Source organism: Elephantulus edwardii, unplaced genomic scaffold (assembly GCF_000299155.1).
Source record: "Elephantulus edwardii isolate Elephantulus edwardi_28Jun2011 unplaced genomic scaffold, EleEdw1.0 scaffold00009, whole genome shotgun sequence".
In the NCBI taxonomy this organism is placed as follows: Eukaryota; Metazoa; Chordata; class Mammalia; order Macroscelidea; family Macroscelididae; genus Elephantulus; species Elephantulus edwardii.
Window position 1 is genome coordinate 11,147,500 of NW_006399759.1, and position 23,846 is coordinate 11,171,345.

At 36.8% G+C, this 23,846-nt stretch overlaps 1 protein-coding gene and 1 pseudogene across 2 annotated transcripts in view; one reads left to right on the forward strand and one right to left on the reverse strand.

The window, feature by feature from the left end:
- The window catches only part of ATAD2B (ATPase family, AAA domain containing 2B), a 194,860-nt gene that overhangs the window by 80,823 nt on the left and 90,191 nt on the right, over positions 1–23,846 (forward strand). For both annotated transcript variants that reach the window (XM_006880636.1, XM_006880637.1), the window contains exons 14-16: positions 5,259–5,418; positions 15,474–15,564; positions 21,816–22,127. In XM_006880636.1, the coding sequence (XP_006880698.1) occupies positions 5,259–5,418; positions 15,474–15,564; positions 21,816–22,127 (563 nt within the window). The remainder of the gene's footprint in view (positions 1–5,258; positions 5,419–15,473; positions 15,565–21,815; positions 22,128–23,846) is intronic.
- LOC102849666 lies at positions 14,210–14,587 on the reverse strand (annotated as a pseudogene).

Below are 23,846 nucleotides of genomic sequence, written 5' to 3' on the forward strand. Positions count from 1 at the left end.
AAGAAGACAAAGATTCTCACCACTGGACCAATTGCCAACATCAGGATGGATGGTGAAGAGATTGAGATTGTTTACACCTTTTGTTTGCTTGGCTCCACAGTCAACACTCTCAGCACCAGTAGCCAGGAAATTAAGACATATTGCGATGGGAAAGTCTGCTGTTAGGGACCTCTCCAAAGTACCGAAGAGCAATGAATGGTGTCCGGAGACTAAGGTGCGTCTGATACAGGCCATGGTCTTTGCTATCACTTGTTATGCATTAGAGAGTTGGACAGTGAGTAAGGAGTATAGAAGGATAATTGATGCCTTTGAGCTGTGGTGCTGGAGAAAAGTATTGAGGGTACCAGGGAATGCTAGGAAAACAAACAGTTTCATCCTGGAAAGGGTTAAACGGGGCGGCTCCTTGGAGGCAAGGATTCTGAGGCTTCATCTAACATACTTTGGACATGTTGCAAGGAGGGACCAGTCCTTGGAGAGGGTCATCATGCTTGGTAGGGTGGAGGGACAGCGCAGGAGGGGAAGGCCCTCTATGAGGTGGACTGATTTAGTGACTAAGGTAATTGCGATGGGTGTATCAGAGACAGTGCGATTGGCACAGGACAGAGCTGAGTTTACGGGTGTTGCAAGCGACGGGACATGACAACAACAACAGGCATAATTAGGGAGCTCTAGTGGCCTGAGGCAAGAAGCTGACCTGCAATCCCAAAGGCATACAGTTCAAGGCCGCCTGCTGCTCTGCAGGAGGTGGGTGGCCAGTCTCCTCCCATGCGATTAACTGCCTCTGAAAACCCACTGGAGGGTTAGCTACTGGTCAGTTCCTGCTCTATGGTAAACAACAACAACAACAACAACAGGCATAATTAGGGAGCTCTAGTGGCCTGAGGCAAGAAGCTGACCTGCAATCCCAAAGGCATACAGTTCAAGGCCGCCTGCTGCTCTGCAGGAGGTGGGTGGCCAGTCTCCTCCCATGCGATTAACTGCCTCTGAAAACCCACTGGAGGGTTAGCTACTGGTCAGTTCCTGCTCTATGGTAAACAACAACAACAACAACAACAGGCATAATTATCCAAAATACAGTCTTTTCCAAATCTAAGCTCAAGAATTTTAGAGTAGATATATACTGCACAGACAAGGACTTTCCTTTTTAATTTTTGTTGTTGTTTTTCTTAGCAGATCAATAGATCTGTCTTCTTTAATTTTTTTTATTAATACTTTAATGAAAGCTTACAGAAAATTTGTATTTCAGTTCATTCGTTGTTGCACAATTTCCTCCCTCCCTCTACACTCCAGTCAAATTTGCTGTGCACTTCTTATTCTGGACTGTTGTCATACCAATAATACTTAGTCATATATTCCTTTTAAACAGTTCTTTCTCTTATCCGTTTCAGTGCAGTGTTTATTATTTAAACCCTCTTTTCTTAGTTTCCACCCAGTCCCCATCTGTCTTCTTCAAAATCCTATCATCCAAGGAACCATTTGGTTTCAACCTCTCTAAGACAAACCAATTTGTTTTCTCGGCAGTCCATGGTATGTTCAAGACTCTTCTCCAGCACCACAGTTTGAAGACATCAATTCTCTTCTGTCATTCGTAGTCATTGTCCAGTTCTCTTATGCATAGCAAGTAATTATGGAGACTATGTCCTGGATTAGGTGCACCTTAGTCTCTAGACTGACATTGTTGCCTTTCAGCACTCTGGAGAGGTAGCAGATTTTCCCCAATACAGTTCTTCTTCCGATTTCCTTACTGCTTGTGTTAAAGAGTGTTACTTGTGAAGCTGAGCAAGCTGTAATTGTGAACAACCTTAATCTCTTCTCAATCTATCATGGTGTTGCCAATTGGCCCAGTGTTGAGAATCTTTGTCTCCTTGACAGATTATTAAAAGATTTTGACCCAGAGTATTCAGATTGGTCATTTAGATTTTTTTCCCCTCCTAAAGATAATTTTTGGTAGAATTTATTGTAGATAGAAGTTTTGTTTGTGGCCATGTTTCTTTTTGAGACTTTATGATTTGAAATTGAAAAACACTATAAAATAATGATAAATTTGACAAATATTTGAAATGTTCAGTAACAGGAAATAACTAGGGAAAATTTCATGGTTAAGTGTAGTGAATTATGAAATTATGCTTAAGGATTACTTAATTTCTACTTAAATTTTAAGCATAGAATTTAGCTAATTTATACTTTTTAAATTAGAAAAGAAGGAACATTAATTTTGAAGACTGTCAGGTTCTTCTTACACATGTATACAGAGCATCCAAGATTTTGGTTCCATTTATAGATTTTTGGAAACAGCGAACTATTTCAGATGAAGAGTGATGCATTTGACCTGCTGACTATATTGGAGAAGCTATTTCATGCAGATGTTAACACTAAAAATATGTACAAGTAAAAATAGTTGGAGAACAATAGGTAATGGTGTTACTTGAACTGAATGTAGTAACATAGTTGCTGGAGAGCTCTGGTGGGATAGTTCAAAGGCCACACCTTTCTAATGGTGTGAAAGATGGGCCATCTCTTCTTGTAGGCTCATTTATAGCCCAATGGAGGGGCAGCTATGAATCAGTTTTAACTCACCAACAATGACTGAGTGAGTGACTGTTAGTTCCAGTGTGTTGTTGTTGTTATGTGTCATTGAGTTGCCTGCAACTCATAGTGACCATGTGTACAACAACCCTAAACTCGGCTCTATTCTGTGCCAATCTTACTGTCTCTGACACACCTATCCCCATTTCCCCATTCACTGAATCAATCCATCTCATCAAGGATCTTCCTCTCTTGTGCTGTCCCTCCACCCTTCCAAGCATGATGACCTTCTCCAAGGACTGGTCCCTCCTTGCAACATGTCCAAAGTATGCTAGATAAAGCTTCAGATTCTTTTCCTCCACGGAACAGCTTGGTTTCACCCTCTCTAGGATGAACCTGTTTGGTCTTCTAGCAGTCCATGGTACCCTCAGTACTCTTCTCCAGCACCATTGCTCAAAGGCATCAATTCTCCTTCTGTCATCGCTCATCATTGTCCAGCTCTCTGATGCAAAGCAAAGACTATGGCCTGGATCAGGTGCACCTTAGTCTGCAGACTGACATTGTTGCTCTTCAATACTTTGGAGAGTCTTTGACAGCAGTCTTTTCCAATGCAATTTGTCTTTTATTTCCTTGCTGCTAGTTCTAGAATATCAGTAGTAATATTGTTACTAGAATTATAGTTTATATTGTTGTTAGATGTGAAATCTTTTTATTCAGAAATGTGGAATCATATTGTTTTATTATGTGCTGTAGAGTAGAAATTGACTCAGCTGACTTTCCAGAGGGTTTGCAGAGGTTGTATGTCACATGGGATGAGATTGCTCATCTTTTGGATCAATTGATGGATTCAAACTCCCTCCCTTTGGCATGGCAGTGCAACTCTACCATGAGGCCATTGTGAAGGGCATTTAAATCATGGTGGTTTTTCTTTTTTTAAAAAGCTAATAAAATTGTAGAATGATTGTTTTAAATTTAGTTAAAATGGTAGCTAGGAGAGGCAGGTACAGGCATTTGTGGCTTTCTTTTTGCCCCAAGTGGGTGTTGGTAGAGCAGACTTGCCAGATGAACTGCGGGTCTGTGGCCCAGAGTTTGCCAGCATTTGGGCCTTGATGTGTCCACTTGCTGTACGGAGGTAATGTAGTTGCTGTGAAGCTGAGCACTGTGACACTGATGTGTCAAATGCGTTGATGATTACCAGTGGCGGACAGTGTTTGGTGGAGCTCCCCGATTAAAACAAACTTGGAAGCAGGAGTGGCATCCACTTCCATAATAGCTTCCTTCTGGAAACCCTATGAACCTGGAGCAAGGATGAAAGTCACATAGGGTCGTTCCTAGGGTCACTATGAGTCACCTACGACTCAATGGCACTTAACATCAACAACAACAACAGTTTAAACACCCCCCCCCCCAGTATAACAGTAAATATGTATTGTGTACATCATTTAAAATGCCAGTTATTTAAAAAAACCTCGACACAACAAAGGCCAGCCAAAACCAGGAAGCTCTGATGGTGTAGTTATTATGTGTTATACTACTAACTGAAAACAACAAAAACCCTGTGATTGCAAGAGCCTGCTTTGCAGATGGTGCAGGTCCTCCACATAAATTTTACTCTTTTGAGCTGTATAGTTTAGTTGCTTTTCCATAAAGTTTTGCAGCCATTACCACAGTTGTTTTTAGAGTATTTTCATCATGCGAAAGAAACTTCTTAGACTTTGGTCATCATTCCTATGTCCTCTCATATTCTCAGACACTTGCTTTTCTATTTTCTATTTCCATTCTTTCCTATTTTGCCAATTATAGTCATTTCATAGAAATAGACTCTTAAAATATATGACCTTTTATGTCTGCTTTTATTGTAGTGTTTTCACAGCCTGTCTAGTTGACACATATCAGAACTTCATTCCTTTTTATTTCTGCATAGTATATTATGTCGAATGTGTCGAATTTTCTATTCCCGTCAGTTGATAGAAGTTTGGGTTGTTTCCAGCTTTTGGGTATTATCAGCAAAGGTGCTAGGAACAGTCATCTACTAGCTTTTCTTTGCATTTTGTTTTAGTTTCTCTTGACTACCATAGAGTGGAATTTCTGGGTCATACAAACGTGTGTTTAACCATACTATTCTATAAAGAAGTTACACCATTTTATGTTCTCAGAATCTGTTTAAGAGCATTCCACTTTCTCCATATACTTATCAACACTTGTTAATTATTTGACTTTTGAAATTTTATTTATCCTAGAGAGTGAAAAGTAGTTTGATTTGCATTTACCTGAAGACAAAGGACCTCAAGTTTTAAAAAAAGTGCTTATACATATATCCTTGGAAAAATGTCTGTTTGGAGTCTATTTTTTTTTATTTGAGCTCCTTGTTTATGTTGTTCTTGATCTGTAAGAGTTCTTCAAATACTCTTGGTGCTGTGCTCTTAGCAAATATTACTTAGATCTATTTTCTTTATAGATTGTACTTTTGTTTTCTTGATAGTGTTTTTTTTTAAGACCTGAGTAGCTTTTCATTTTGAAGAATTTAACCTTTTTTTGGTTTTGAATGCTATACTTTATAGGCCTATTAGTATATTCTTTGCATACTTTGTAAACAATTCCTTTAAAATACTTCACACTGTATTATATATAATTATGCTATAATTCATTTGTTAGCATATAAGACTTAACCAAATTTATTCTAAGAAGCACAATTTACAATTTTTTCTTTTTCTTTGAAAATTTTGTTATAGTTCTATAGTGTCAACCCTCCTTGCCCTTATGGACGGATTAGATAATAGGGGCGAAATTGTTGTTATTGGTGCTACCAACAGACTTGATTCTATAGATCCTGCGCTCAGGAGACCTGGCCGTTTTGACAGAGAATTCCTTTTCAACCTGCCTGATCAGAAGGTAAGAGCTTTATTATTTGGTATACGTTACATTTATGTGTAACTTGATTGTGGAGATGCATATCCTTTAAGTATTTTAAGAATTTCCATTGTTTAAATTTTGTGCCTGTGGAGTATCATACAATTAATATTTTCTAAAAATCCCTAAAAAGCATTGATTGAATAATTTATTTATTTATTTTTTTCTGTTAATACTTATTAGAATGTTTATCATTTCTAGGAGGAGAGAAGTTCTGGCTTAGTCTACTATAGATGTTGATGTATTCTTTTCTTACTTCTCCAGATTTTATTGTTTTGTATGGCAGGTCATGTTTCTGAAGTAGTGTAATAAAGCAAAGTGTTCCATTAGAAAGAATAATAATCTTAGAAATAATGTCTGGCGAGGGAGCTCAGATGGCCTAGTGGTAAGGAATTGTGGTATTGGTGCGAAGGTATACAGTTTGAATCCACCAGCTACTCCATGAGAGAAGAATGGACAGTCTTTTCCTGTGTCATTTACTGCCTCTGAAAACCCACTGGAGAGTCAGTTATGATTTGGTTCTGACTCGACAGTACACAGCAACAATAATATAGTATCTTTTTAAACAGCATTCCAGTACCCAAATTTTCATAGAAATTACCATAACATACTATTAGAAATGGTAAATATCATGTGTTAGCATGTAATATTAGAAAATGAATATAATTAAAACAAGACAGTGGCTGGTGATATGCGCCTTATATTTTCTATAACATCAGCTGTTTTTTACTAGTTTTATTTTATATAAAATTTTTATTGTATGTCTTTGACTAAATTGATCATTGAGTGTAATCTTTACTCAGAATTCAAGTTTGGTTGTGGAGGAGAGACTTATCCAGAGGAGATAAAACTTTTTCTTTTTTATTCATGTAAGCAAGGATATTGTTGAAGATCATTCAGAAGTGGCTAGAACAGTACATTGACTGGGAACTGTTAGAAGTACAAGCTGGTTTTAGAAGAGGCCACAGCACCAGGGATATCATTGCTGATGTCAGATGAGTCCTGGCTGAAATCAGAGAATACCAGAAAGATGTACATTTGTGTTTTATTGATTATGCAAAGGTATTTGACTGTGTGGATCATAACAAACTAATGGCTCACATTGGGAATGGGAATCCCAGAACACTTAATCGTTCTCATGCTGAATATATACCTAGACCAAGAGCTATTGTGTGAACAGAACAAGGGAACATGGTTTAAAATCAGGAAGGATGTGTGTCAGGATTGTATCCTTCTTAAATAACAATTCACTTTGTATGCTGAGCAAATCGTTCATGAAGCTGGTTCTATGAATAAGAATGTGTCATCAGGATTGGAGGAACACTTATCAACAAACTACATGATGCTGATGACACAATTTTGCTTGCTGGAAGCGAGTAGAATATGAAAAGACTGTGGCAGAAGATCAAAGACTACAGCCTTCAGTATGGATTACATCTCAGCATCAAGAAGACAAAGATCCTCACCACAGGCCCAACAGTCAATGTTATGATAGATGGAGAAAAGACTGAATCTGCCAGTGATTTAACCTTGCTTGGATCAGTCTATACCCTTGGTACCAGCAGTCAGGAAATCAGGAGATGTATTGCATTGGGCAAGTCTGTAGTGAGGGAAACTTCAAAATACTGAAGAGCAATGATGTAATTTTGAAGACGGAGGTGCACCTGATCCATCACCGGCTATGCATCAGAGAACTGGATGATGAATAAGGATGACAGAAGAATTGAAACCTTTGAGTTGTGGTACTGGAGAAGAGTTCTGAGTATCCCATTTTTTTGCTGAAAAAACCCCAAACATATATGTCCTGGAAAAGGTGCAACCAGAGTGTTCCTTGGAGGCAAGGTTGACCAAGGTTCATCATTCCTACTTTAGGAGGATATGTAGCTAGGCAAGGCTATTCCTTGGAAAGGGCTATCATGCTTGGAAAGGTGGAGAGTCAGCGAAGGGGGGGAAGACCCTCCAGTGAGATGGATTGTCACTGTGACTTAAGCAATGGGCTCTAGTGTTTCAGAGATGATGAGATGGCACAGCATAGGGCAAGTTTCACAATGGCTATTTATAGGTTCGCTAAGAGTTGTACTTGCAGCACCATATATATTGGTATATATATCTATATATCGATATATTTTACACACACACACACACACACACACACACTCTCTTTTTATACATATAAGACTTTGTTCCTAGATCTTTATGTGGAAAGGCTTATGCTATAATTGTGAAAGATATAATTGGGATAGAACAGAAATAAAGCAATGACTTCCCTGTGCAAAGCAGCAGCAGTAATCTGCATGGCCACTCTCTAATTTGGATTGACAATTCAGTTTATGGTATTGAATTGACACCAGGTTTAACTAGCTTTATCAGAATGGGAAAGATAGCACCCACATCATTATTTTCATTGCTTCATTACAGATCCCAAAGGTATACATGCTTACAGAGGTATGTCTCGTTGTAAGAGACAAGGCTTGAAGTGGGTGCAGTCCACCTCACTTGGGAAGTCGTAGGCTGTCTTGTTTGAGACATTTAATAATGGCACCAGAACACCTTTACGCTCTATCATAGGTGGAAAGTGTGCTTCGTTCTAATAGATAAAGCCAACATTTATTTTAGAATAGGGAAATGAAAGAATAATTTGGGACAATTCTGCATTTCAACTCTTGTATTATTTCAGATACCAGCTGTTCTTTTTCAGCTATCTTTATTTTTGTTGAATTCAGTATGTTATTGTAATGTTTCACAGATGTCATGGGCTATACTGATGGGTAAATGATTTGTTAAGGATATAACTAGAAGTAAGAGGATACAACTCATATTCATCATCACAGGACAAGGTCTCTGGATAGTTCTCTGATGTGTTGGACGTAGGTCTGCCTTGAGACAACTTTTGACCAGACAGCCCTTGGCGCATAAGTGCGCTCTTGCCTTCTCCTAGGCATTGCTGCTGCTTCTCGCTCTTTCATCAGGTAGTGATTGCTTTCTTTCTGGCTCCCCAGTGCCTGGTGTTGCTTTTTGGTGGATGCTGCTTTTCACAGTGGGTAGGCACCACACCTTTTGTAGGCACCTCTCTTCCTCCTCACCTCTGTCAGCTGGCACTGCTGTTAACTGACACAGCTCTTCATCTACATGGCTCTGAACCTGTTCTGGGAATGCCTTCAGTGTATGGCTTCAAATCCCAAAGGGTTCTCTGAAGTTCCTGAAGTGTGTGTACGAGGGCTTAAATAAGGCAGTCCACTGCACTTTGGCAGACCATTCTTGTCAGTTACTGTGCCAGTTATTAGAAAGGGAGTTGCCCTAACGGACAACAGTATCAAACCTTCAGAGGTAGTCAGTAATTTAAGAAGTAGAAATTGTTTTTCCAAGAACTGAGAACATAGCTTGTACAAGGTGATACCACACCGCCTTTGGCTTGGTTTCCAAATTCTTTTCTATATATCACAGTCATGTAAGCTTTGGGGTATTTGCCAGTTCACAGCTCTCACAGGTTAAGTACAATTTTCAAATGAGGGCCTTAACATTAAACAAGGTCTAAAATAGCACTGCTCAGTCAAATTTTCAATGGTAGTATACATGTTCTGTATTTGCACCATCAGTTATACTGTGTCCAGTATGGCATCTACTAGTCACATGTGAACATTTGAACTGTGGCTGGTATGACTTAAAGACTGAATTTTTAACTTTATTTAATTTCAAGTTTAAACAGCGAATTAATATAATTTACCATATTATGCAGTATGAATCTAGAATAGAGCTTTTCACATTATTAACCTTTTTACATTTGAAAGTCCTGAATCTGTGGAAAAGGCCTAGACTACTTGTTAGCCTTTGCCATAGATAGTATTTAAAGTCAAAGACTACATAGGATTAAACTCACTCCCTCTTAAAGAGTAAATCAGTAAACCAAAAGAGCAGTTAGTAGCAGTGGAGTATCTTAGAAGGCAAGATAATAAAATATATGAAGGAAGAAGTGTGATTAACATTGTCAAAGACTGATGAATCAGATGAAGACTGAAAATTGAACATTGGCTAACATTAAAAAAATGGTAATCCCAGAGTATTGAATTGTATTCAAAACCTGTACTTAGACCAAGAGCCTGTTGTGCAAACAGAGCAAGGGAACACTACATGGTTTAGAAGGTTGTGCGTCAAGGTTGCATTCTCTCTATATAACTGTTCGACCTATATGCTGTACAATTATTTGAGAAGCTGGACTCTGAAGAGGAATGTGGCATCAGGATTAGAAGAGATTCATCAATAATCTGTGTTACACAAATGACACAACCTTCCTTGCTGAAAGTGAGGAAGACTTGAAACATTTCTTGCAGAAGATCAAAAAAATACAGCCTTTAATATGGATTGCATCTCAGCATCAAAAAAACAAAAACTCTTACCATTGGACCAATAAGCAACATTATGGAGCAAGGACTGAAACTTCATATTACTTGGATCCACAACCACAGCACCCTTGTTACCAGGAGTCAGGACATGAGGAAATGTATTGCAAAGGGAAAGTCTTCAGTTAGGGACCTTCCCAAGTTATTGAGGAGTAATGAAGTCAGTTTGAGGACTAAAGTGCATCTGATTCAAGCCATGGTCTTTCAGATCACTTACTATGCATTTGATAGCTGGACACTGAGTAAAGAATTGATGTCTTTGAGCTGTGGTGTTGGAGAAGAGCACTGTACATACTTTGGACATATTGCTAGAAGGGGATGTTCATTGGAGAGGGATATGATGCTAGGAGAGGCAGAGGATTGGTGAAGGAGAAGAAGACCCTCAACTCTTGGATTGACATAGGGATTGCTGTAATGGCTCTAGTGTTTCAAGAAGTGTGAGAATAACACAGGATAGGATAGAGCTTAGATCTGTTGTTTGTAGAGTCACTATGGGTCATACTTGACTTGATGGCAGCTAACAACAACAACAACAACATCATTGTGGGAATCATTTGAACCTTTTGAGAACAGTTTTGTTTAGTGGTAGATGTAAAATCTTTGGACTAGATGTAGTGTAAAAATAGAAAGTAAAGAATTGGAGACATTCAGTGTAGGATTAGTTTAAAATAGTTTTCTTGTTAAGAAAAAGAAAAAGGTGGGGGATAGAGACAGGAGAATGTTCTTTATTGTTTTTAAAAGAGGAGAAATATTTTCCCAAAATGATCTAGTGGAAGAAGGAAATACAGATAAAAGAAATGGAGAATAAAGGTTTATCAGACCAATGTATATATTTAGTAAACAAAGAGGGATAATGAGTGGGGAGATTGACTTTATATAGGAACTGGATAATCCATCTGTGATAATCGGAACAACACAGAGTATATAGATATACATACATATTTCATGTGGGTAATCTTTGGACCTTTTCTTCCGTTTTCTCATTGAATGAAGAAGCAAAGTCATTAGCAATGTATGAAGATAGAGAAGGTATGAACTAAGCTACTTGGAAAAAGACAAAATGAATGGCCAAGGGTAGTGTCAAGGGCAGGGTAGCAATGATTAAAGTGGCGCTTTGCTTTAGCCTTTGGAACATCATGATCTTTGCTGTTTGAGCTGATCAGAAGATTAAAAAGTAACTTTTAAGACCTTGCTTATGTACCTTTTGGTTTGTATGTTGTATCTTGTTATTTCTAATTTTTTCCTATTACCGTCCTAATGATTTTGTTAGTTCTTTATCATCATAAAAGTGCACATTGCTTTTTTAATTCAGTAATATTACTTAATATTTTGTATCATGTCACCATCATCATCGTTACTGTTGTTAGTATCTGAAAACCCACTGGAAGGTCAGGTATATGCTGATTGTGACTTGATGGCACATAACAACCACCACAGTGGTCTAATTTGTAAGGAATTAATTGCCCTGCTAATCCCAAACAAGGAGTTCAAATTCACTTACTCCTTCTTACACGGGAGAAAGATGGCCATTTCTTTCCATGTAATTTACAGCCTCTGAAAAATCCGCTGGAGGGTCAGCTATAATTTGGTTTCTACTTGACAGCAGAAAGCAGTAACATACTTGTTAAACTAAAAAATTGAAGGGTTTGAATTTGCCTTTGACTCTTGTTAGGAAATTGTTTCACCTATCATCATCATCATCATCATCATCATCATCATCATCATCATCATCGTTTGTTGTCAAGTTGGAACTAACTCCTAGTGGACCCTTCAGTGTGTTTTAGAGGCTGTAAATTGCATGAAAGATTGCCTTTTTCTTGCTGAGCAGCTGGTAGATTTGAACTGTGGGTTTGTGCCTTTGGGTTGGCAGTACAATTCCTTGCCACTTGGCCAATAGCACTTTGTTCACCATTTTTTTCCTGAAAGCTGTATCACTTGTTTTATGTATCATATAGAGTAAAATGTGTAATGAAACTTTGGTTAATTTAACTGTTTTCTTTATTTTCTATCTTTCTGATATGATAAAGGAGACTTATTGGGATAGTGGGGAAAGAATATATTGTTGTTGTTTGGTACCATGGGGTTGAGTTAGACTTATATAGCGACTATATTTACAAAAGAACAAAATCCTGGCCGATGCTTTGCCATCCTCATAATCTCTTTTATTCTTAAGCTCATTGTTGTTTGTGTCAGTCCATCTCATTGAAGGTCTTCCTCTCCTTCACTGACCCTTCCCATTTCCCTTATCTTGATTCCATCATCATATTATCTTATTGGTTATAGTTTGCTTTCTTTTAATGGCATGCAGATGCTTAGATAGGATTGAGAGAACAGTGTTTTCAAGTTTCAAAAAGTATTGTGTTTCTACTTAAAGATGGCAATCTTGAAAACAAAATATGATCTATTTCTTGATGGTAGCTGAATATGGCTTTGTATTATTCAGTGTTGCTTTTACTGTGGAAGGAAAAGAAAACTCAGTTTATAGCAACAAAGTTGTTTGAAGTTCGATTATACTGTATAGAATTTGGGAGAGAATGTCATTTTAAGGAAAAAAATTCAAGGTAAAATTGTTTAAACTTTTGGGTGTTCAGTGAATTTTAGCATGTTCTGAAATAATATTCTAAATTATTAAATATGAAAGCATCAGTTAAATTAGGAAACATAATATGCATTACGTTTTTGTACTTGAATACTGTTTCAAAAACATTTTTAAAAGCTTTAAATGACTTCATGTATTGTTTAGGTACTTTATGTATATGATAGAGCCAAGAATTCAGTGGAATCTAAACATAAACCTGTGTAGAACTTATGAATACTACCTGTTGTTGCTTTTGCCATTGATCCAGTTGGCTCCAGCTCTTAGTGACCCCATTTTCTCATTTCCTCAGAAGAATTTTGTCCTGTTTTGTGCCAGCATCACAGTTGTTAGAATGATAAATCATTGTTGCAATGGTCCATTGTTGCAATGGATGGACTTTGTCAGTCCATCCTCTTAATCATCTACCTTTTTTTGAAGCTGCTCCTGTAATAAGAAGCTTAGTAAAATTATGTTGTAAAACACATTGTGGGAGAAAGATGGGCAGTTTCCTCCTGTGTGATTAACTTCCTCTGAAAACCTGCTAGTGGGTTAGGTATGGGTCAGTTCTGACTTGATGGTATCCAACAACATAACATGTTAAAATTTTTAGTTCATATGATTTTAAATGGTAAAAATTTTAGAATCAAGTTTCATTTTGAGTTTTAGAATTAGATCAGTTTCTTAATGTTCTGCTAGTCAAGCTTTTTTCATACTTAGAAACTTAAATGTCTGAAAAAAAAAGAAATAGAGACAAAATCTTTACTACATATTTTATAGAATTATATGGAAGCAAGGTAAATATGCGTGCCACAATGTTTAAATTCCCCCCCCCCCCCGTTTGATGTATAAGGTGTCCCTTACTCAGGTAATTTCCTTTAATAAAAACTTTTCCCCCCTTCGAACATCTATTTAAGTCAGAACCAACTCTTAGCTCACCCTTTGGTGGATGATAAGAAAAAAATTACTCATCTGGGAGTATGTTGTTGTTATTTGCTGTCGAGTCACCTATGACTCAGTGGCCCTATGGTACAATAGCTCCAAACCCTGCTCTATCTTGTGCCAATCTTACTCTCTCTGACATACCTACACCCATTATTTCAGTCATTGAATCAATCCATCTCATCAAGGGTCTTCCTCTCTTGTGCTGTCCCTCCACCGTCTTAAGCATGACGTCCCTCTCTAGGGACTGGTCCCGCCTTGCGACATGTCCAAATTATGTCAGATGGAGCTTCAGAATCCTTGCCTCCAAGGAGCAACCTGGTCTCAGCCTCTTCAGGGATAAACTGTTTGTTCTTCTAGCCATCCATGATATATTAAGTACTCTTCTCCAGCACTACAGCTCAAAGACATCAATTCTCCTTCTAGTAGTCATTGTCCAGCTTTCTGATACATAGCAAGTAATTGCAAAGACTATGGTCTGTGTCAGGCATACTTTAGTCTCCAGACTGACATTGTTGCTCTTCAGTACTTTGGAGAGGTCTCTCCAGAAAATCTAATCAGGATTAGAAGAAGACTCATCAACTAACTGCATTATGCAGATGAAGCAATCCTCTTGCTGAAACCGAGGAAGAATTGAAGTGCTTGCTGCAGAAGTTCCAATATCAAGTTCAAAAATCAAGAAAAAAAGATTCTCTCTACAGGGCCACATGGCAGCATCATGATAAATGGTGAAGAGATTGGTTAACAGTTTAATTTGCTTGACTCCACAATCAACACTCTAGATGTTGAAAACAGACTTTCCCAATGCAATTAATCTTTTTTTTTCCAGTTTTGGGCTTTACTTATATATTTAAGAAGTTCATGCCTTGACTGCGTATTTCCGCAGTACAGGGGGTAAAGGCGCTCTTTTCGCTGCTGCTTCTTGGTCTTCAGGTTTTCCTTGTGCTTGAGCCTTCGGTGCATGGCACATGTTTCCTTGTGCTGCAGATCCAGGGGTTTGTATGTCTTGCCCTTATAGTATTTTCTGAGGTTCTCCTTCTGAATCTGGTTAATAACAGTGAGAAACACGAGCAATGGATTTTTTTTTGACAACTTGAATTTTGGAGATCTTAGAAGCCGCACTGCCTGTCACTTTGGCGATGCACAGCTAGGAAAGCTCCACTTTCAGATAGTCCAGCTGTTTTAACAGCTCCTCCTTCTTCTTGCCGCAAAGGTCCCGAGCCTTGATTTTGGCCATGGCTGAGCCATAGAACCTGGCTACTGCCTGATCCAAGCCCAAGAGAAAGAGTGCAATTTATCTTTTAATTTCTGGGCTGCTGGTACCAAGAGTGTTGATTGTGGAGTAAGCAAATTAAAACTGTTAACCAATCTCAATCACTTCACCATTTATCATGATGCTACCATTTGGCCCTGTAGAGGGAATCTTTTTTTCTTGATGTTGAACTTGATATTGGAGCTTCTGCAGCAGGCATTTCAGTTCTTCCTTAGTTTCAGCAAGAGGATTGTTTCATCTGCATAATGCAGATTGTTGATGAGTCGTCTTCTAATCCTGATGCCACATTTCTCTTCATACAGTGCAGCCTCCCAGATAATCTGTTCTGCATATAGACTGAAAAGAGGTACAGAGATAGGACACATCCTTGACACACACCCTTCCCAATTTTGAACCATGCAGTGTTTCCTTGCTCTGTTCTGACCACTGCCTCCTGGTCCAAGTATAGGTTTCGTATAAGCACAATCAAGTGTTCTGGGGTTCCCATTCTTCTCAGGGTCAGCCACACTTTGTTGTGGTCCACACAGTTAAATGTCTTTGCATAGTCAATGAAACACAGACATTCCTCTGGTACTCTCTGCTTTTAGCCAAGATCCATCTAGTATTAACTATAATATCCCTAGTAACACTGCTTCTTCTAAACCCAGTGTGTACTTCTGGCTGTTCTCCATTGATGTTCTGTACCAGTCATTTTTGGATAGCTTCAGCAGAGTCTTGCTTGTATGTGATGTCAATGATATTGTTCGATAATTTCTGCACTCTGTCATCTTTCATTTGGAGTACAGATAGTAAAAATTTCACCAGCTAATATATTTGAATGATTGATACTTATTTATACTTTTCTTCTTAGGCAAGAAAACATATTTTACAGATCCATACCAGGGACTGGAATCCAAAATTATCAGATGCTTTTTTAGGTGAATTGGCAGAAAAATGTGTTGGTAAGTATTATTATTTGAGTCCTTGTCATTGCTCTGTTCAGCCTTTTTATCCTTATGTTTGGAATTTGGATGCATATAATTATGTTTTTGATTATGCAGATTAATCTGCATTTTTCTTTAGAAATTACCACTTCACTTGAAGTATGAATATTTCAAACTCTGAAGTTTGAATATGTTAGAATTTTAGCTGCCATTAGATGTTTGGTTAACGAAGCTCAGTAGTAATGTGCCTTTTATTGAATAACTTGGTTTCCATAATATAACTGAAAGATGTTTATGTACTATACGATATCTCCTCTTAGGAATTTTCTCCTCTCAGAAATTTTACTAAGAAAAAAGTAGGGTTAAATATGAGAGAGAATCGTCCTTGTACTTTACAGATTATACAGTGAACTCATCTTCATGCATGTGATCTAGAAGGGAGTTAGATAGTAGGGTCCTTCCAAGATAATACTTAGGGCATCTGCTAATATTTCCTAAAGCAGCAACAGCATGAGCTAACTTTCTGATATAATGTGAACTTTATAGTTGGAAAACTCTCCGCAGAATGAATGAACACTTCTGTCCTAAAAGGGCATGGTGAGAGTGTTTTACCTACAGATAATTATGCACAGGAGATGGAATCCTACACTTTGGCTCTCATTAGGTCTGAAATAAAAATGAATACAATAGTAAGCAACTGAATGTACACCTGGACATTTTTCTTTATTTTTCTCTCTTTTGTCCATTTTCCTTGTATTCCCTCAGAACTATAAATATAAGTCTCTTTCCTCCAGCTTTAAGCATTATAAAGAAATCCCCCAAATAAATTCACTAACAACCATCTACTTGGGAAAATTTTATAAAGTTACCAAAACCAAAAAGAATAGGTTAAAAAAGCATTGTGATCCACCATCAAATTATTACAATTTAAATAGAACATTAGTCCATTCAGTTAGCTACATCCGAATTATCCTCTTCATCCACAGGGACCTCCACCTCCGAAGCAGCATCCCTCAGCTTTTGAACCACAAAGACCTCGACAACTTCTGGTGAGGAGAAAACGTAAATCTCTCCAGTACTACTCCAGTTTAAGCTTTGCCTGGTATAAAAGAGCATGCGCCAAACCCATTTCATGTAAATTTGGCTTAACCTTTGCAAAGCCTATGCTGCTTAATGGGAGAGGGTGGTATTTGGTACAAATTCCAGTATTTTACCTTTTTGAAATTGACCCTTTTTGTCTCCGACTATTTTTATGATCTTATTGTTATACCAGACTAGGAAATTTTTATAGCATCTTCTGTGAATTTATCACAGAATAGTTCTTACCTGAAATAAGGAATAGTTTTGGAAATTCCCTAAAAGATATTTTAAAATTACTATTACCCTTTTGCCATTTGAAATATACACGTCAATGGATTCTTCTTCCTAAATGTTAGAATTTTAATTCCTTTTGTATTGCCAAATGCCAATACTTATGATTTTTCCAAATGATTTATTTAGCTAATAATCACCTTAAGTTTTCAAATTCTTAAGACTTAATTTTTACAGGACTAAAAAACTCATTTCGTCATTTTTGTAGAGGGATGTAGAACTTGCTTATATAACATTTTTTTTTCTTCTGGAGAATAACATAAAAATCCATTCTTATTTAAATACTTATGATTTTGATTGTGATTTTTGTTCCACTTAAGAAACCAGTTAGTATGAAACATAAAAAAGATCAAATGTGGTTCTTCAAATAAGAGTTAAGTAGTAATGAAATTTAAATCTGTTATTAAGTAACTATTTTAGAAATCCCAAACATGTTTTAATGCATATGGGTTCATTTCAATGAAATTGATACTGAATAAAAAAGTGTGCACTCTTTATTAATTGTTTCGAAGATAATGAACCACTTTTTAGAGGTTATAAATTTTGGTAACTTTGTTTTTTAAAAAAATTCCCAACACTTAGCGGTTTTGCAGACATACTATTTATGATTCTCAAAAAGTGAAAAATTTCCTCAACAACATATATTGATGCAATGATATATGTTGGTATCCAAAACATTTACACAGACTGAGAAGCTTAATTTAGGCTTATGTAGAGCTGAAATGACACATAATTCTGTATTCCATTTTCACTTAGAGGGCTAATGTATGAAGATATATAAAGATACTGAGACTTAATAATCTATTTATAAATACAATTTTATTATAATCTTGTTTTTTTCTGCTCTAATATCTAGTGAATTTTCAGTTCTTTCAAAAAGATTAGCTATAATTATGATGGGCTTTTAATTCTGTTTCAGAGTGAGTCTGCTCCAGATTCCAACAAAAGTTGAAATAACTTGTAAAGTTTTGACAAAAATCTCCGTATCTTCTGATCAGCATCGTCATAGGGCTTTGAGTGTTTGCATTTTTGCTTAGGTTGCATTGTTTATTTCTGGTGGTTATTCATCATTGAGAATAACAGATATAAATCTGTAATTCTCACTCATTAACAACTTTGATACAGTTGCTAAAGAATATAATACAGTTGTTAAAGAGATGTTTTATCTTACTAATCTTTTGATTGTGATCCATGTGAAAATTTATTTAAAAAAAGACATCTGTAATTATTGATAAACTTTTAAATTACTTGAGACACATTTAGAAAAAGTAAAAAATATATTTTGTCCTAAATTTTTCTGAACATTTTAAAAAAGTTATGTTTTTGCACTTGAAATACAACTATTTGGGCTGTTCAATAACTATATATATATATATGTATATACTTTTAAAGGAGGAGACAAAAATGTAATTGCATTGCTTAAAAGATTATAGAGGTATTTTTGTTGTCACTTTAAATTTTATTATAGTTTGAGTGAAACCTTAGTGTTTATTATTTTTCACTTCTTCTGATACAGACGGAATTCACGTGTCTTAATCATACCCATTATTATTTTCTAGCTTGTTTTAATGTTGGACTGCTGGCACTTGTTATGTTGCTGAACCAGTGTACCCCATAAATGTAAAATGAAATGAGAACTGGTAGTAAATATGGTTAATCTGAAGAAATATACTTTTGTAATGGGACAGTGCTACTGCAATTAGTTTGTAATTTTCTCAATGAAATTTTTAATGGTTAATATTAGGCTTTTCCTTAACTCTGAATAAATCTTATTTATTAAATTTAATATTTTTCTGTAATTTTAGTCATCATTGATAATTTTATTCACAATGAATACATTAGTTTAATAATAAAAACTTAGGTCTCTTAAAAATAGAATTAATATAAGCCCAATAGATAGAATTATCCACTTAGTAATGCATAGTAGAGAGCTCTGGTGGCATAGTGGCAGGAAGCTGAGCTACTATCCTGAAGGCATGTGGTTCAAGGCCACCAGCTGCTTCATTGGAGAAGGATGGGTAGTCTTCTCTCATGTGATTAACTGCCTCTGAAAGAAAACCTGCTAGAGGGTCAGCTATGGGTCTGTTCTGACTTGATTGTACACAACAGCAATGCAGTGTAGTCTGTTTCACCTTTCCAGACTAACCTTTGAGAGACTCTTCTCTGCTCATGCATTCTTCTACTAGACATATATTTGCTAGATATACTGGCACTGTTCTAAGTGTTTGAGATATATTATAGGTAGTTCTTTTTTTTTTTTTGTAATTTTTTATTATATTGTGTGTGTGTACCATCAAATTAGATCTGACTGGTACAGGAGGAGATTGCCCCTTCTTCTCCGCAGAGCATCTGGTGGATTTGAACTGCCTGTCTCTGGGATTGCAGTGCAGCTTCTTGCCACTAGGCACCAGAGCTCCCTTATAGGTAGTTCTTGACTTACATTTGGGTTCTTTTCTGATGACTATTTTAAAATAGATTCTGACATTAAGATGATTCTGACATAAGTCAAAGACCTTTTTTTTAAAAAAAAAATCATTAGTAATGCCTTAGTAATTAGTAATCAGTGGCTTTAGAAACCTAATTATCATTGTTGAAGGTTAGAAATATTACATACAAACATTTATTTTAAAATTTTATGTAGTACATATTACTAAGGATAAGATGGGAAAGCCAGTAACAACAGAAAGATATTAATTGTGGTTTGTCATAATGTATCTCCTCTGCGTTGTAAACTGGTTTCTACATTTAGTGAACAAAGCAGAACTTTCACAGGGCTCACATTCTTAGTAGGGGGAGACAGACAATGATGATAGGATATGATATGTTAGAAGGTCTTTAGTGCTATTGGGGGGAAGGATTGCTAATAGGATCATACACTCTACTAGTAAATGGAATATAATTAATTACAGACTTTGTGTGTGACTTGTATTTTGTTTCATATGATTTTGTTTCTTGACATCATTTAACATTTTGGTTTTTATATTTTCCTGCAAATTAGTCTTGAGCTACTTCTTTTAGTGGTTTTCTTACCTAATTACCATTTTTATTCTTTTCTGTGGTTAAGTTTTCCACAAGTTTATTATGAAATATATAGCGAGAAATCTAATGCAGTTCTTGGCAGAGCATAGGGACTACTCATTCCTGTCTAGTCTAAGTAATTCCTTCTCTGGCATGACTGGTAAAGGTGACCAAGTGGACTTTTCAGAGGTGATAAAAACCCCACATGGCTAAATTTGAACTGTTTGCTTTTGTTTTTCTTCTTGTGGTCAAAGACCTATCAACGAATGGGTTTTAAAAATGTGTACTTGTATGTGTTAAATAGACAAAGAGTTGAGGGCGAGAGAGAAAGGAAGAAACAGGTCCCAAGAAACGAACAGGCCTTTTATTGTGTGGACTGAGAGACACCAAGACCTGACTGCATGTGGAGAGAATCAGAACGACATGTGGGCAGTTAAGGGCAGTTTCTTTTTATAGGGGCTTTAGGGAGTGCTAGTGTTGGTGGACAGTGTTTGGTGGAGCTCCCTGACTAAAACAAGCTTGGAAGGAAGAGTAGCATCCACTTCCATAATAACTTGCCTCAGGAAACCCAATGAACCTGGAGAAAGGATGAAAGTCAAATAAGTCTTGAGGACTTGTGTTAATAGGGTCGCTATGAGTCACCTACGGCTCGACGACTCGATGGCACTTAACAGCAACAACAAGAGTGGACAGAGCCATATCAGTATCCATTGTCTCTTCTGGGTTGTTTGTTTTTAATTTTTTACTAGTTTATTTACAAAATTCGAATACATTGTTTTCAAGAACAAATTCTTTCAATTTCCCTCACATCTCCACCCATCAGATTGTACAACTGCATGATTAATCCCCTCATACTCATCCCTCTGCTTCAACCCTCTCCCATCCCTCTTGGATCCTTATAGGGAGCTCTGGTAACCTAGTGGCAAGAAGCTGCGCTGCAATTCCAAAGGTGCATGGTTTGAATTCACCAGATTCTCTGCTGGAGAGGGAGGGACAATCCCCTCCTGTGCCAGTTGGATCCAATTCGGTGGTACACAAAAGACGAGGGGGAAAAAAACCAACACTCCCTACATGGTCTGATTTTTTTTTTTTTTCAATCTTACTGCTTTAGGTGTTACACAGTTTCTCAAGGAGTGATCAGGCCAGGGGGCCAACTGTCACTTTATTCCTCCAGTAAGATGAATAGAATGATTGAAAAGCATAAGGGATTTTTGATGTATTATTTAACTGTTAAACAGGAATACTGGATAATAACTTTGTGTTGATGCAACTTTTAGAATTAGTTTTTTGATACAAAAATATATATGAAGGTAAAGTTGCTCTAGAAAAATCAATAAAAATACCTGAAAAATATTTTTTCTTTACTACTTTTAGGAATTTCACAGATGAATTATACACATGAGTTCTAGTTTAGAGAGGGTGGTTATTAATTTATGAAGTAGATTGCTCAGAGTTAATAGGAATTTCTGACTGTGCATGACTTTATGCTACCCCTTCTTACAAGTACTTGGAAAATACTGTGTATGTAAACTTAATGTCATGAGAACTAAGGTTATGTTTGAGAGTTTTGAAGGACGATTGAAAGTACTTTTTTTTCCTTTTGAAACTGTTCCTGGAGGAAATTGTCTCATGATATAGGACCTGTTTTGTTTTAATATTGTTAGTTCATGTTTATATTAATCTACAATATCCAAAACCCTTTCAGTCTTACTTGGATATTTTCCCCTCAGTTTGCTAATTTCATTAGGTAATTTTTCATTTTGCTGATAAACCAACATGTGATTGTTAATTAAGTATGAGCTACTGCTTCAGCTGACCAGCATGGTTGGTTGTGGGAAGGATGAACTTACCTTTGTTATTCTTTTCCTTTTGTGCATTAGGTTACTGTGGAGCTGATATCAAGGCCCTGTGCACTGAAGCTGCCCTGATTGCTCTACGGAGGCGCTATCCCCAGATTTACGCGAGCAGTCACAAACTGCAGCTGGATGTTTCTTCAATAGTTCTCAGTGCACAAGATTTTTACCATGCAATGCAGAATATTGTGCCTGCTTCTCAGCGTGCTGTGATGTCTTCAGGACATGCACTGTCTCCTATCATAAGGCCACTTCTGGAAAGAAGTTTCAACAACATCCTTGCAGTCTTGCAAAAAGTATTTCCTCATGCTGAAATTAGCCAGAGTGACAAGAAAGACGGTACTATAAATTTTTTTCTATATTATATAATAATGAATATCAATATAAATTGTAAATTTTCTCAAAAAGACAATACATACCCCCCCCACACCACTCCCACCCAACGCCACACACACCCCAACACACACCCATGCATATACAAAGTATATTTCCAAAGTGCCTGATAAATGTTTGTATAATTAATAATAATGAATATTTGGTCATTCTTAGGATCTACTGATTATCTTATGTAGGATTGTTGCGATTTTTGAAAAAATCTACTATGATAATAGTTGATTAAATTTGTTTTCCTATTTATAATGCTTTTATAGGTATGGTAATTTATTAATTCTTATAACAATTCTATTAAATTTTTTATTTTCTCTTAGTCTTTATTAAGCTACTCTTACTCTTTTTTTTTAAATTATTATTAAATTTTATTAGTTTTAATGAACATTTACAGAGATTTTGGAGATTTTGGGTTCTCATTCATTCATTGTTGCACTGTTTTTTCTCTACCCTCCTCCTTAGTTCGTTCTTCCCCCGCCGAATGTCTGTTTTAATTGTCCAATTGCCACAGTGCTTTTCAAAGCCAGTTCTGATTAATCTCCTTTGTCAGTGTGTCCTTTGCCATTTCCTATCACTCCTCCCTGAGAGAGACTTCACCCTGATTCGTAAGGAAAAGGGGATGGCATATTCTCTTAGCTACTTCCTGCTGAAAAGGGGCGCTGTGGGTTTCAGGGTGAAGGTCTTCTCTCACTACTCTAAAGGGCCCCTTTGGCAGTAGGAAACACATAGACTATTATGGAGATTGATTTTGGAATTTAGATGCACTGTTGTCAGTTGTGCTTAGCTGTATATGTTCATATCCTTGAAGATGTATCATGGAAATGTTGCAGCCTAGAAGACACAAATTTAACAAGTTAAAAGTACATGAGTCAAAAATTAACAAGCATTAATATTCCGAGTAGAGGTTCTAGTAGTGGCACAGATCAAGTTACAGAGGGGAGGTGGTTCTTACAATAAAAGGCCTATAGACTAGCACTTTGTCTGTTATAGTGTAGAGGTTAGGAACCACAAGATGTAGAGGCTCAGCTATGTCATTTATGGTTCTTAAGTCCTGGAGCACATTCCATCTACCACTGGGCTGTTTTACAACTCGGAAGTTCACATGCAAGGTAGAGGTGAAGTAAGGAACTGCTTATGAGGTTTTCTGTCATAAATGAGTCTTTCTGACTGCACAGTTAAAATATAATTTTTCAGTTTTTGTCAGGAGGCTGCAATATGCTGTGAAAAGTAAGAGATTGGACCAAACTTTAAGGAAACCCGCAATATGCTGTGAAAAGTAAGAGATTGGACCAAACTTTAAGGAAACCCAGAGAATGTACGTAACAATATAACTAAAAGGTGGTTGTTGTTGTAGTATACAGCCAAGTTGGAACCTAACCATAGCTGACCCTCCAGCAGATTTTCAGAGGCAGTTTTAATCCCGTTGGAGGAGATTGCCCATATTTCTCCTGTGGAGCAGGATTTGAACTGCATGCCTTTGGTATTTGCAGTGCAGCTTCTACCCATAAGGCCACCAGAGCTCCCTTAAAACGTTATAGTGATTCATAAAAAGGCAAAGCTATTGTGTAAAGGGGTTCAGGAAGAATTATTAAAAAGAGTTTTTAGATGTAACTTATAAAATAACTAGAATTTAAATGTGGATAAATACTGTGAGTGCACATTTAAGCTGCT